Here is a 14,807-nt window from a genome sequence, read left to right as displayed (position 1 = left end):
GTGCTGCCAGTTGCTACTGTCATCAGTGAAGCACTGTAGTATTTTTGTCTGTGTGGAGGTTCCATGTTTAAAGCAAACAATGCTAAATTATGTAGAATTATATAGAACTATACACTTTTACTAACAATCTTTTTTTTTCTGAACCCATATGGTTTGATAAACTGTTAATGGGCTTTTATCACTGATGTGTGAAAGACAAGCGATGTATAGACCTGTCAGTTCTCTGCATGGGTACAAGATTCCCCTTTTATGCTTACATTCAAATTTTAGGTCACCAATGTATTCTCTTCATTTATGTGTTTTCATGGGAATTTCTTATTCCTCAATACTCAGCATGAGTAGATGAAATAAGATAATAAAAGAAACCCTGATTTTAGCCACTTGCACATATCTAGCTTAAATAACTTATCATATTTTACTCACAGACTTCAGTTCTGAGAAGAGCTTTTTTCTGAAAAACTCCCACTTTCTGCTCCTGAAACAACTTTTTCTGGCTCACCTTTAGGGCACAGAAGTTGCTATTGATGTCTGGGATAGTATAGGGCCTCTGATGCCTGCTGTGACCATGCAGATACTAAAATATGTATCCGGTTCTTTATCTCACTTTCTCTTTTATTTCAATAATTCTGTCTCTTTAGTTTAACACAATTTCCAGTTATTGCTGGCTTTATGGGCAGAGTTTGAGAGTGCAGCAAAAAAATATGTAATCTATAATATTTCTCGTGCATGTTAGGAACTGTGTATGTAAATGTAATTCCAGGATTGGAGCCTAAGTCATGACTTAAATACATAGATTCTCCTCTATGGGTTACTAAAATTGATTCCACAGACTCTAAGTGAATTTGCTAATTTGAAATGGTAATGGCAGCAGGTAGCCTGTCTTACTTCTTGTGAGATACGATTCAGTAACTCAGACTTGTCCGTTAAAACTGAGTTTGCGTTTTGATGCTGCAGCATAATTCTATTTTGCCTTCTCATGCTGCAGCCTATTTCTATTTTGCCTTCTGATACTGCAGTGTATTTCTAGTAGTACCAGTGGGCTGCTGCTATGGCAAAAGTGCAACTTGCTTACAAATCTCCAAGCATATTTATCTATCTATTTATTTATTTTTGTCTCAGGGAGGTAAAAGACCATCTAAATTACGAACATAGAGTATTTAACAGTGAAGAATTTCTGAAAACAAGGGCAGCGGGAGACCAGCCATTTTACAAAAAGGTAAATTCAGTGTTAGATATGTTGTGATTCTTCTGTTATTAATCTATATTTTAGGATTAATGTAAAAAAATTAATAGAATGGTCACAGTTTTGTCTGTGTGGTATTGTTGAACCACTAGCTTTCACATTATGCTTTACCAAATTTATTTTACTTACTGTAAACAGAGGAGACAGTATCTTGCTCTCCAAAATGCTATCTCCTATGTAATTCCAGAGCAAATTAATTGTAATTCCTCGAGGGGTGAAGTTAACCTATGGCAGATGGTCAGTAAAGCTACATCTAAACTGCATTTTAAGCACAGGCACCTGTCCAAACTGTTTGGACTGAAGCCCATATGTAGACATGAGTTTTCAGTAAGCCTGTGAGCACAGCAGAAGGGAGCTTAAATGACACAAATAGAAGTACCTGCTTCATCTGCAGCCTGAGCAACAGGTTATGGAGTTGACAATGCCTGGTTGGCTCCAGGCCATGAGCTTGTTTCCCACAATGCCTCACAACGAACGCATGCCTCTGACTCTGAGCATGAGTGGCACTGCTGTCCTTCGGGCCTGCAGTGTGACAGAGCACACGGGACATAGGTTGATTTAGCTTACATGTGCTTTACCAGGTAGTGCAACTGTAGCTTACTTTTATGCGCTGGTGAAGCCCATGAAGTAATACTCAAATAGCCCATAGCCTCAGGCCAGGCCCAATAGTGCCGGAGGCTGAAGGACAATCTGAAATCCCCATTTAGTGTTTCTTAGCCCTCCTGCTAACTCAGTTTATTAGATGCTTATCTGAGTTTGAAACTCTGTAGGGGTGTGGAGTTTTTCCTTACGTGCCCTGCGTCCCTTTTGCATCTGCCCTGATCAGCTTGAGCCTTCCATTAGCGTAAGCTTGATCTGCTGAAGCTCCAAAATGACTCAATTTTTACCTGCTGTATGCAGTGCACCAGTTTTTTTTTTTTATGAAGGATGTGGTCTGTTTTCCTCTGGAGCACAGATAGTACTGTGCATGAGTCTGCCTTTTATGTAATGACTTTGTATATCATAAGGAAATGCGATGGATTTAATTTCCTCATTAAAAGGCGAGTGTCTTGGTCACCAGGCTGTAGGATTTAGAGCAGTTCTCCATGCCTTTGGTGTAGGACTCTCACTGACCATCAGAGGTTGGAGATCCTTTGGTTAAGAAGGAAGGAGAAAGGAAGGTGGAACAGAAGGAAAGGAGCAGGGAGAGAAAGAGAGATTAGGAATACGCAGGTTCCTGCAAGAGTATCTTGCAGTGTTAGGGTACTTTGCCCAGAAGAGGGAAGGTTGAGAGTGTCATCCTTGCTGTTATTTTACATTAAACTGTTTGCACCTGATTAAATTAATAGTTGCCTTCAAAGAATTAAACTAAAGTATTGTGTATGTGAGAAACGGAATTTACATGTTTTGAGGGTTTGTCTCTAGCCACATAGTGTTCTACGAGAATTCAATCTTGACACAGCAAGCCAAAATCCAAAGTTTTAAACTCTTGTGATTTTTTTTTTTAAGTGTCACGATTATTAACCAAATAAAAACTTTACCTTAGTTACATGAAAAAATAATTGTTTGGAAGACTGTTACCCTAAACTGGTCTATCGATACTTGATTTCTGAAGGGATGCAAGACATCTTTCTCAGCTTCTTGCACCCTTGGGTGCAATTTACATAGTAGTTTTTAACAGATACTTTATTAAGTAGCTTCTTATTCTGAACAACTATAAGACATGTCGTGCTGTTATTTAAGCATCTCAAAAGTAAAATATTGTTGAGTTGTGTCTTCACTTTTTGTGGTGATACTATAGCTTGTTTAACAAACCCATGTGTCAAAGCAAAAGTTTCACAAGGAATGTAAGAAAGTGCATCTGCCATTTTACATTTGCTTCTTTTAATTATATTCCATGGGTGCATGTGAAAATTAGAGGTTACCTTTGCCACTAGAATTTGGCAGTTGGCTCTCTGAAGTAATTGTTTTACACCTGGCAAAATGATCTCTTCATTAACATCAACAGGCCATGGTTGATAACACCATTTTTGTTTCCTGTTCCATGTCCTACTTCAAACGTATGATAAGAAAAGTTTCTGAAAACCTGTTTAAAGGAGATGTCAATGTGTGAAGGAAATGATCAGAAAAGTATCTCATTTTACTTAAGTAAGTGGTAGTTGCCAAACTTGGCAGGATATCTGGCAATTCAAAGATAACAAATTGATGAATCCTAAATAGGAGATAATGTTTCTTGGATAAAGCTTGGAACACTAGCAAACGTTCTTAAAAGCAAACAAACAAAAAGGAAAAATTAATATGTCATCAGGAGAGAAATTAACCGGAAATTATTTGAAATTAATAGAAAAAATTAAAATATTTTCAGTAGCAATTTCTAATGCTATAGATGAAATAGTGGCAATTTTATGAATTGAAATCTAAAATTAATTTAAAATCCAAATGTGCACATTTAAGAAGATCTTTGAGCAGTTGATTCACTTAAATACTAATTAACACAGTGGCAGGTTTGCATTCAAGTAAATCTTAGAAGATAACACAATATGGAGTAGTTATAAGTGGTATCTAGAATTGTATTAAGAGAACTCCATATACCATTAGAAAGGACTCTCAGTTCCTGCAGCTTGTCAGCTCCTGTACATACAATTGCCAGCAAAATATGCCACCTGCTGGAGAAATACTTAAAAGCCGAAAACTTAATGCTTTTGTAGGTGACATTTTACAGGATACGATGCAAATGGATTGATAAGAGGCATCTTGAATAAGAATTACCTATTTTTTGGTGAAATGTTTCCATTAATTTCAGAGTACCTAGATTACTTGTGAATCTTTCTTATTTGCTTCTTAAAAACATCATGGAAATACACTGATGTCTGATCAATTGTGGGTTTTGTTTGTTGTTGTTTTGTTTTGTTTTGTTTTTTGTCCTGTGATAAACTCCAAGACTAACAAGGATGCTTTAGGCAAGCTTCTGGGATATATCATTAATCAAAGTAATTTTTCATAGTTACATTCAAAGGTACAACCGTCTTTCTGTTAGTAAGTTTGTAAAGGCTAGAGGTTGTATAAGTAGAAAGACAGGATTCCTGGTTATAACAATATTGTCTTCTAATGAAGTTTGCATTTGACTTTCTGAACGGATTAGTTTTCTGAATTGTTTATTTAAAACTATAGTAAGAGCCCTGTGCTAGAACTAACATTTATATAGTACACGTTGTATTGCCTCAAATCCTAGCTTTAATTTGCAATGGTGGGAGATGGTAGCTTTCCACTCTTTTTAATTCACACTTGGCATTTTTTTATGGTGTCCTCTATCCTAAAAGTAGCAATTTGACCTTTTAGAAACTATTTCTGGATGACACCATGATAATTACCTGAGCAGGGAACAATTTTTGGGGTTACCAGGAGAAAAGATTACTTGCTTGTCTTCAGTTTGATGACATAATGTTAATTCAGAGTGCCACAAACTTGTTAATTATAATACCATAGGCAATTATTATCAGCACTTAGTTATAGGCAGAAAGTAGACTGTTAAACTTCAGTAGCTAAAACTCTCTGTTTTGCTCAGCATTTCTCCTTTTTATTTGGTTTCATCTTTTGGAGGGCAGACTGAGGTTACTGTTTGCCACTAAGCAAATATTGTGGGAGTACAGAAGGTAAATGGAAACTTAGTCTTCTGTTGTTGAAACTTTAAAATATTTTTGGTTTTGTGATTGCTAAATTGGAAGTTCACAGCTTTGCATATGAGAAAGCAATAAAAATGAGCAAAACATGCTAACAAAAATGTAATTTGTAAATGTTCCACAGTTAACCAGTTTGTGTCTTGCAGGTTTTAGAGACCTACATGTTTCACTCTTTTCTTAAAGCTCGTCTAAACAGAAAGATGGATGCTTTTGCTCGACTTGAGTTGAGTACCCAGTCTGAAGAGGATAGGTAAAGTTTTTTTCATTCCTTATTCTGGTTTTGAATATTCTGTTGATATCAGTGATAGAAGTCCTTTTGACTCTATTGGTATGAGATCAGATCATCTATGAATAAGATTATGACTAATTGATAGGCCATTTAATTAAGATTACTGTAAAAGGGTGATGTGAACATGTCCAGCCTTGGCTGTTGAAATTGTAAATTGGTACTAAAATTGATTTTATTTTTTTATAATAGTATTAAATTACAAGTAGTAATTTAGTGTGTATGTATGCTGGATTTTTAAACTAGTTATATATTATTTTTATTTTTCTCAGATTAAACTTCATGTTTCATACCCCGAGAAGAATGACTATGGAGAAAATGGCTTCTAAACGATTTAATCCACAGTACATGATTAGTAGGCGTATGGTAATCAGTATGCCTAATCTGCAAGATATCAAGCTGCCAGAGGGCCCTACTAGAAATTCCTCGCTTCGAAAAATAGAAACAGGCATTGGTAAGGGAAGAATGTGTTGAACAAATACAGTGTCTTTTCTGTTGTCTTTATGGGTGACATCACTGAATAATTTTCACAGAAACAGTGTCAGATGCTGGAAAGGAATGGCGAGTGAAGTCATTTTGAGCTGGGGCCCGTCTGTGCTTCTCCTTGCATGTTAAATCAGTCTGTAGCCTGCTGTAAGTTTTGCTGTACCACAAAAGACCGATTGGTCACAATAAGATTGATATTGGAGAATTGCATCTGGAGTCAGAAACCACGTTCAGTCCTTGTCCACCTTATATCCAGTTCTCTCCTACCTTTAAACTTAGGCTTATCACACAAAGCAAGTCCTACAGAAACTGCCTGTAGGGGGTTTTTTCCCTTTTATTTTTTTTTCTTCTTTCCCAGAATTGATATTATCATATTAGGGAATATTCTGATAATAAGAGGATGGGCATAGAAATATATTTACGTCCCTAGTACAACTGTAATTTTACTTGAATTTCATGCAATGTAATCGCTTCTTGTTGTGATGTGGATTTTGTTTTTTGTTGTTTGTAGTATTGCTGGTTGTGAAGATACTCACATTTTTACTCACTGCTTATACTAATGAATGTATTGTTTGTTTGTTTGTTTGTTTGTTTTTAGCTGTGAAAATGCCCTCCAAATCAGTCAGTACGTTCAAAATCCCAGAAATTCACTTTCCTCTCATGTTCCAGTGTGTTCACTCCTACTATACAGACTTCTTCAACCATCTCAGCAAAGCTATAAATACCTTACCACCTGATAACTCAGCATTGCTGGCAAGGTACTTCTACCTCCGGGGACTTATTAGTTTGATGCAAGGGAAACTACTAAATGCACTTTCTGACTTTCAGAACCTAGACAAAACAGACTTAAGAATTTTCCCTACTGATCTTGTAAGAAAAATAGTGGAAACGATGCCTCCTGCTGAGCGTTCTCAAGCAGACCGCAAACCTGAGCTGAAGAAGCTGATAAGTCGAGTAATGGAAAAACAAAGAGAAGTTATGAAAATGGATGACCATGTAAAAAATTTTGAATTGCCAAAAACACACATGCAACTGGATGATTTTGTGAAGCGAATCCAGGAGTCTGGGATTGTCAAAGATATAGACACTATACATCGGTTATTTGATGCCCTAACAGTAGGTGAGTATAAGATACATTTTCAGTGACCATCTATATTGGTGCAATGACAATTTCAAGCCTTTTTTTTTTTCTTTTTTTAATGAACCAAAATAAAATTTTTGTATCCAGTTGTTTTTCTTTTTAATTATTGTTCAACATTTTCTGGGCCTCTAAAAACTAATATGTGAGCTTCATGGACAATTTGATTTAATTAGGATAATTATGGAGAGTAGATTTAATGTATACAAGAATGTTTATACTTGTATCCACAATAAAGACCAGGAATCTACTTATATTTGGGCACAAAATTTTCTAATTTGTCGGGTTGTGTAGGTGGGGTAGTTTTGTGATCTGATGGTGTGCAGTTCTACTTTGGCTTAGATTATGAGTAAAGTGAATATAAGACCGTCCTAGTTGCTAATGGAAAATACCTCTGTGTTGTAAAGCCACTAGGTAACATGGCAAGGTGACATTCTGTTAAAAATAAACTAACAAAATCCAGAATGCAAGTAGCTACAGTTGAATTCCTCTTGGATGGTCATCATAGCAAAAGGAGAGGTTACATTTATATTTAAGAGAACTTTCTTCTCTCCTGAATGAGATCTGAATCTTGTGATTGATTTCTGAAAACATAGTTTGAGAGTGCTTTTATAAAACACTATTCAATTCTCTTTCTGTGCCTAGTTACTCTGATAACTGCCACAAAGGATTAAACATCAGTCAAAATAGCAAGGCTAGAGCAAGACTTTCTGAAGCCAGAGGTAGCATACATCTTGCAAGAATTTGTGTTTGAGATTCTGTTGTCCAAACACTTGAATTCTTAGCGTAATTAATTACTTAGAATACCTATTACAGAAGTCTTTAACTATTATAACTTTAGCTTTGTCCCAAGTTGGTAAGTGTGTGATATAGTAGCATTCAATAAAATAAAGAACTGGAAAGTATGCAGTTCAGTAGGGAAGTACAAATCCTTTCCCATTGGCTGACTGGATTTTTGGCAAGGCAAGACTGGGATAGCGTTTGCTCCCTCCGTAGAGTAGGGTGGAAGGGAGGATGCCAGGTGCATCGGACCTATGGCCTAGGCTAACTGCAGAGGAATCTTTCTTCGTCAAGAATTTTGTCTCTTAATTGTTTCCAGGGCTATTTTTTTGTAGTTTTTGCACCTTGCTTACCTATTATGCTGTTAGGGGCACAATTTGAAAGCTAGTATCTTTTAAAGCTATCTTTCTGTGCAAATCTATGTAATTGTTTCTCACAGTAAACAAATTTTAAAAATTTTTTTTAGGACATCAGAAACAAATTGATCCTGAAACATTCAGAGATTTCTACAACTACTGGAAAGAAACTGAAGCAGAAGCTCAAGAGGTGAATCTGCCACCAACAGTAATAGAGCATCTAGATAAAAATGAATGTGTCTACAAGTTATCCTGCTCAGTTAAAACTAACTACGGTGTAGGAAAAATAGCTCTGACTCAAAAGCGCTTGTTCCTTTTGACTGAAGGAGGACATCCTGGCTATGTTCAGATTGCTGCTTTCAGGGATATAGAGGTGAGCATTACGTAACTTCTTGTTCTCTTGCATGCTTCTGGATATAGGGCATGTTCCATTCTGCTACGAGATCTGTCCCTCAACTTAGAGTTTCAGTAAGGAGGGTAGGAAGTCAGTAAGGTATGAGTGATTAGATAAAGTTCTGGGTGTTTGAACCAAGAATTTCAGAGCTGATATAGTACAGTTTGCTAGGTGCTAGGATGACATTGAATAAAAATCTAGAGGTCGTAACCTCTGGACATACAGAAAGGTGCAAATCATGGCACATGGGATACAGAGCTAGAGAAGTTCAGTAACATGAGCATTAAGTGTGCTTATTTGACTGTGGTGTCAGTGAGCCACCTTGTACCCACTGTGTAGCAAAGTCTGATGTTGTTTGAAACTTACATTTTCATAAAACCATCTCTGCTTAATCACAGAATCTTTAAGTTTGGAAAAGACCTCTAAGATCATCAAGTCCAACCGTCAATGGTGTGTAAAGACAATTGAAATCATTAGCTGCAGTTATAAATAGAGAAAGTTGCCCTGTAGGATGACTGCTGCACCTTATCTGTGATTGCATACTGTATCTTCCTTACTTTCTTTGTTTCTCTACATTTCCAGGATGTTAAGAGCACAACTGTAGCTTTCCTTCTTTTGAGAATACCTACTCTGAGGATTAAAACATTATCTAAAAAAGAAGTCTTTGAAGCTAACCTTAAATCTGAGTGTGATCTCTGGTACCTGATAGTGAAAGAAATGTGGGCTGGAAAGAAAATGGCGGATGATCACAAGGTATAAATATGGGAATTTCTAACCAAATAAGTATGAAGTATGTGCTTTCTGTCTCTGTTCTAAATAATTCATGCATCAGCTTTAGAATTTCTAGGTTTCCGCAAACATTAGCTAAATAATAAAACTTTATTTTTGCTGCTATTTCTAAAAACAATACTTCTGGAATAATAGAAAGAAAAAAAAGAGAGATTGCATCCATGCGTTGGCATGGAACTTTTAATTTAGTCACTAGTTTTGAGAAATAGTTTAAGTTCACAATGTTTAAGAATAGTGCTCCTAACTTACAGAAAATTTTCCCCACCTTGTTTCAAAACATAATGTATAGAACGAGTTTTGCCATGCTGGAACTCTGGTGACTATAGATCCTTTCAATGAATAGAGCAAGATGTATTCTTCTGCCATAGAAACCTTGAGAAAAAAGATCACACAAGCAAGGTTTCCTTTTAAACCACATAATTCTTTGACTGCTGAATTTAATAGTGAAAATGTAGCTTGGTAGTTCTTCAGGAAGGATTAGAATCATTTTAGCCGAGATGAACCATAATGTGTCCTTCTCTCCCACGAAGAAAGATCCAGCCTGAATATGGGTATCCATCCTGTGTCTGCTGTATGTTTTCCACCAGTGCCATTCATATGGTTTCGTTTGCACATCCTGTATCAAGATTGTGCCAGATCTGATATACTTCTTTCAGTGTAATGAATTAATGCTGGCTCCCTGCTCCATGACCTTGCTTGGGAGTGGAACATATGATGTTGGAGCGGAGTTTGACTGCAAGTAGGATGAATTATGCTGCAGGGCAGCAACTGGCTAGTGCTTGTGCTAAGCATGATGTGCATTGTAATTGTTGAATGTGGAGACTTGTAAAAATAATGAGCAATAACTAAACTACAGTAAGACTTTTGTCTTTAGGATCCTCAGTATATTCAGCAAGCACTGACAAATGTTCTCCTGATGGATGCTGTGGTTGGTGCCCTGCAGTCCTCCAAAACCATATATGCAGCTTCTAAACTGTCTTATTTTGACAGGATGAAAAATGAAGGTCAGTCACATAGCAATGCTACAAAGCCTGCTCTTGTTGCATCATCTGTCTCAGCTCTTTCTGTTTATATTCCGGTTTTCAAACTGATTATCTGTAGAAATATAAAAAGATGTTAGTCTGATTGCACTTTCACAGAACTAGTTTATTAAATAGTATTAATAGAAGGCTTAAGGTTTGGGGGTTTTTTTTGCTTCTATGCATCAGAACGTTAGTTGGTGTGTATGTCTCCATGTTGGATGCTGTGGTTTTGTTTTGGTTGTTTAGACTGCTTGGGTGTTGTATGCATGCTCCTGCTACCAGAATTCATACAAATGGTGTTTGGGCTCTCCTAGTCAGCTAAGGCTAGAGGGAAAGAAAAGTGAGAAATGTGAAGAAATGGTGCAGAATTATTATTTCATAAGAATTATAGATCTATTTCAGGCTTAAGTGTGCACTTCATGACCTTTTAAAAATCTATTTTAGTGCCTATGATGGTCCCCAAAACAACTTCAGAGACATTAAAGCACAAGATCAACCCCTCAGCTGGTGAGACATTTCCACAGGCAATAGATGTCTTGCTTTATACCCCAGGTAAGATGATATATTGCTTTCTTTATGTTAGCCCAGCTTTAATTAGCCTATAAAGCATGTTATCTCATAACACCTGGTATTATGATTGCCTGATCTTGTTCACATTCTGACATGCTTTGGTTGTGTGTTGAATACTAAAACAGAAAATCATTAAAAAAGAACAGTGATATTGCATATTAAGATACTCCAAGGCATAGCTTTCACAGTCTTCATTTGTCTTCCTGTGTGTATATGCCTTATAATAGACTTCAATTATGTGTTAATGTGCCGATTTCCCATTAAGGCTTCTGCCTTATTTATCGAGGAGGGTGGATGAATGATGCTTAACCGTTGATCGATATTGATTTTTATATTTTATTTTTCAGTAGAGTCATATGGGGGTGTTTGGTTGAACCACAGTGCAGGGAATAGCGTACCACCTCTTGAAATCCCAGCCAGACCTACATGCCCGTGACTCCCATTGTATAGTATGGGATCTAATGTACTCTTCATTGCATGCAGTTTAAGTCCATCCTTGACGAAAGCATTATCAATTTCCTTGTGAGCTTTTTCATGATACTTCACACATTTATATCTGACCAATTCAAAAAGCATTGGAGAAAGAAAGGAAAAAAAATAAAAATCATGCAATGGGCATGAATTTAGGTAGCGGATATGTTCGTTCTGGAAGTTCCTAACTCTTAACTTCATAACCTTACTAGTCTTCTGATGTACGTTCATCTGTAATCCCTAGTATTTGAGCAATTTGAGACAAAAGGGGAAAGTTAAAGGAATTCCAAAGTTAAGAAAGTAGACAGGAGCAACTCTTATGTGGGTGAGTGGTGGTGGGTTCAGTGGTGCTTTTCTTTCTTAGTATGAGGCTTCTAAGTGGAGCTCTAATGGAGCAGATAGAATGAGTGGATTTATTAGTTGTATTTCATAGGGCTTAAAAGCCTCCCAGTTAGCTAAGTGTGTAGTCATCAATGAAAAAGATTATCTCTGCTCTGAATAACTTTGTAGTGTAAGATTAAATCATGAGGTGAGCTCAACAAATAGATGAGAATGAGCACGAATTCATTGTGAAAACTCCATCATTCATTACCTGGTGATGTAAGTTGCAGAACACAGATGTGTTTCATTAGAAAGCTGCTCTGCCTAATAATGGTTTTCCCACGTCTCCAAAAGTGGAGGAAAAAAAAAAAAAAAAAAAAATTTTCTTTTACCTCTATCATCTTCTCTGCTTCATTTCTAGGGCATCTTGACCCTTCAGAAAGACCTGGCAATGCTCATCCGAAACTATGGTGTGCTTTAAATGAGGGGAAAGTGGTGGTCTTTGATGCATCTACCTGGTCTATTCAGCAGCACTGTTTCAAAATGGGCCGCTCTAAACTGGTAAGACTGACACGCATATCACAATTGGTGCCTGTATGACCCTGAATCACTGTCCTTCCTTAAAAGTTGTAGAAAGACACTTGAGTTGTTTGGGCTTCGGTTAACTTGGAGAAATGGAGATTTTCCAGAAAAAGGGAAACGAGAGAAAATTGATTCATAATTAAACTAGTCAACTGGTGAGAATTGATGGGTTGGATCTTGGGAGGACCTGTTGGCTTAATGGCCTGGGTTCTTGGGGCAGGAAGGCAGGTTTGGAATGGTTGAGGAGAAAGAATAAGAGAATCAATATAAAGAAAAGATGACAAGGGGAGCCCTAAGAATAGATGAAAAGTCACCTGTGCTGAAGACCTGGAAATTGGGGAAAGGTGTAAGGAAACCAGGTGGATGATACTGAAACAGAAATAGTGCTCTAAAAGAAGATGACTCAGCCAGGAGGTTAAAGAGAGTTGCTTGTGAAAGACCACCTGAAAAGAATAACTCTCTGAATGAAAGGGGAAACTGAACCAGAGCTGCAGACTGAGTGGAAAACATGCAGTAGAGAGAACACACAGGAAAAGAGATTGGTTGGGTGATTTGTGTGAAAGCTGAGAAACATGGCTGTGGATGAGTGTAGGATAGAGTCAAAAAGAGAGAAGTAAAACTGATGGGGAAGAGCTGGGTGGAGGGAAGATGGAAATCCAGGAGAAGAGTTGGATGCTGATCTATTCTAAAGAAGAGAAAGAAAGGAGGAAAGTTTGGAACTGATGGGACTCAGGAGGGAGAGAAGTGAGGAGCTTCTGAATGGGGCAAAGGCATTGCAGAGACAGTAGAGGAGAAGACAGTATTTTCTTAGACACCACTTCCAACTGAAGTAGGAAGTATGTTTATATTAGATGGTTAGGATGGCTTCCAGTCCAGGAGAGGGAAATACACTAACTTTTGTGGTTTCCTCTGATACCCTTTGTAACTTTAACTTTGGGCCAGGAAATACAGCTTTGAGTCAGTTACCAAGATACAGTATTAGTCCTATTTACTGAAGGATAAAGTAAGCCGAGAGATTTGTCCTCTCTCCTTATTTATAGAGCAGAGCGAAGGATAGAATACTGGAGTGCCAAGTCTTGGTCTCTTACTGTAATCACCAGAAAACTGCAGCATCTTAGTATAGCTCGTTTCCATGTTACATTAAAGAGTGATTTTTCTTCTAGATTTTATTTAATCCTGCTTTTCTCCCCCCAGACTTGTATGGTCATGGTAGAACAGAGTCAAGTGTGGATCGGTTCTCAAGACTCCATTATTTATATAATCAACACCCACAGTATGTCTTGTAATAAGCAGCTAAATGATCATCGTTCGGATGTTACAGATATCATTGTAGAGAAGAAGAACGGAATACCCAGGTATATTTAATGACAATATTTTCTTCTTAAATATACAAGCAAATGTGAGGGATGTCTGTACCACTGGAAGAGTCATGGACATATGGAGAATCTTCCTGTGGTTAAATAGAAAGCCATTTTATGTAGCTAGAACAGTATTCACCAGCCTAGAGAACTTGGCCTGCAGCGAGCAGAGGACTAGTTAAAGATCCAAATGATACAGTATTATGCTTTAATTATTTGACTGAAACAAAGGCAAAAAGTTAACTTGCGCTCAAGGAAAAGGAGCCCATACAGGAAACCAGTGACTGATTTTCCTAGACGTTGGAAATAATTTGTTGTTTTAAATGAGGGGGGAGCTTATACTGCTAACATAAGCCTCTGTTTAGCCCATTTTTGTAGCTCCCATATTGTATATGGTAAACTAAGAATTTCCTTTTTAAGGAAAGAGCATTATGTACTTTGGAACAAAGAGGATAAAGGAATGTTTGTTTGGATGAGGATGAGAGCAGTCAGGAATTGGCAGCATCCAATGATGAATCAATACAGATGCAGTTTAAAGACCACTTTTTCATTTTTACTTTGAGCACAATGTTGACTAGATGTTTACAGCATGCCTTCTGGATTTTTCCTGCCTGTTTGTAAGAGAAATAATGCATTTATTGTTTTGTCTAGGCAAAATACTTTTGATCGTTTGGTAGCACTGGGAAGAGTGTTGGCTGGAGGCCTTAACCTGCTGTCTTCCCATGGGAGCAGCAACTCCCAGGCCAGACCAGACGTCGCTCCGCCAGTGGTGCAGCCGGCGTAACTGGGTTTCAGGGAGATTTTGCTTAGGTGGTGTTGGAACCTTCTGAAAAAGCTTTTCACATCAGAAGACAACAGATGCTAAGGGCCGGGGGGGAAGATAGTATAATCTGTTTTCTCAGGTGCAGTAGCAAAGAAAAACAGTTTTGAAATATTTTGGTCCTAACTTGAGAGAAAATCCAACAGGCAACAATGTCCAGGAGAACTGTAGTGAAAGTTTTTGTTGTACTTCTCATGCATGATATAATGCGTGCTCTAGTTCACTTAGGGCTCTGAATTAGCCTGCAGTGTTGCCAGTGATACAGACTTTGTAAAGTATAATCTTAAGAGGGAGAAAAAAATATCTGTACTAGAATACTTTGGTTCCAATAGGAGACATAAGCAGCTTGGAAGTTGGAAGCCTGGCTGCAACCCAGAGCTGTTGGTTGCTTAAATGCACTTTCAGCTGTCTAGAGCCAGCTACGTATAATGTAGCAAGGGTAGAAAAGAAGTTTAGATGCTTCCCTAGGCATCTTGGTGGGCACAGGATGGACATGCTCCTGTCCACTCAAGACTCTGGTCACAGAATCACA

The 14,807-nt window shown here is 37.6% G+C and overlaps 1 protein-coding gene across 4 annotated transcripts in view; it reads left to right on the top strand.

The window, feature by feature from the left end:
• Positions 1-14,807, top strand: part of DENND3 (DENN domain containing 3) — a 43,412-nt gene that overhangs the window by 19,542 nt on the left and 9,063 nt on the right. For 3 of the 4 annotated variants that reach the window (XM_054817096.1, XM_054817100.1, XM_054817099.1), the window contains 10 exons: positions 1,120-1,216; positions 5,049-5,152; positions 5,461-5,642; positions 6,273-6,794; positions 8,059-8,321; positions 8,925-9,095; positions 10,006-10,135; positions 10,598-10,705; positions 11,937-12,076; positions 13,292-13,452. In XM_054817096.1, coding sequence (XP_054673071.1) covers positions 1,120-1,216; positions 5,049-5,152; positions 5,461-5,642; positions 6,273-6,794; positions 8,059-8,321; positions 8,925-9,095; positions 10,006-10,135; positions 10,598-10,705; positions 11,937-12,076; positions 13,292-13,452 — 1,878 coding nt within the window. The remainder of the gene's footprint in view (positions 1-1,119; positions 1,217-5,048; positions 5,153-5,460; positions 5,643-6,272; positions 6,795-8,058; positions 8,322-8,924; positions 9,096-10,005; positions 10,136-10,597; positions 10,706-11,936; positions 12,077-13,291; positions 13,453-14,807) is intronic. The other variant, XM_054817101.1, reaches the window with a different exon arrangement.

Source organism: Grus americana, chromosome 2, assembly GCF_028858705.1.
Source record: "Grus americana isolate bGruAme1 chromosome 2, bGruAme1.mat, whole genome shotgun sequence".
Taxonomy (NCBI): Eukaryota; Metazoa; Chordata; class Aves; order Gruiformes; family Gruidae; genus Grus; species Grus americana.
The sequence above is the reverse complement of the archived record's forward strand: the minus strand, read 5'-3'. Positions and strand labels throughout refer to the sequence as shown.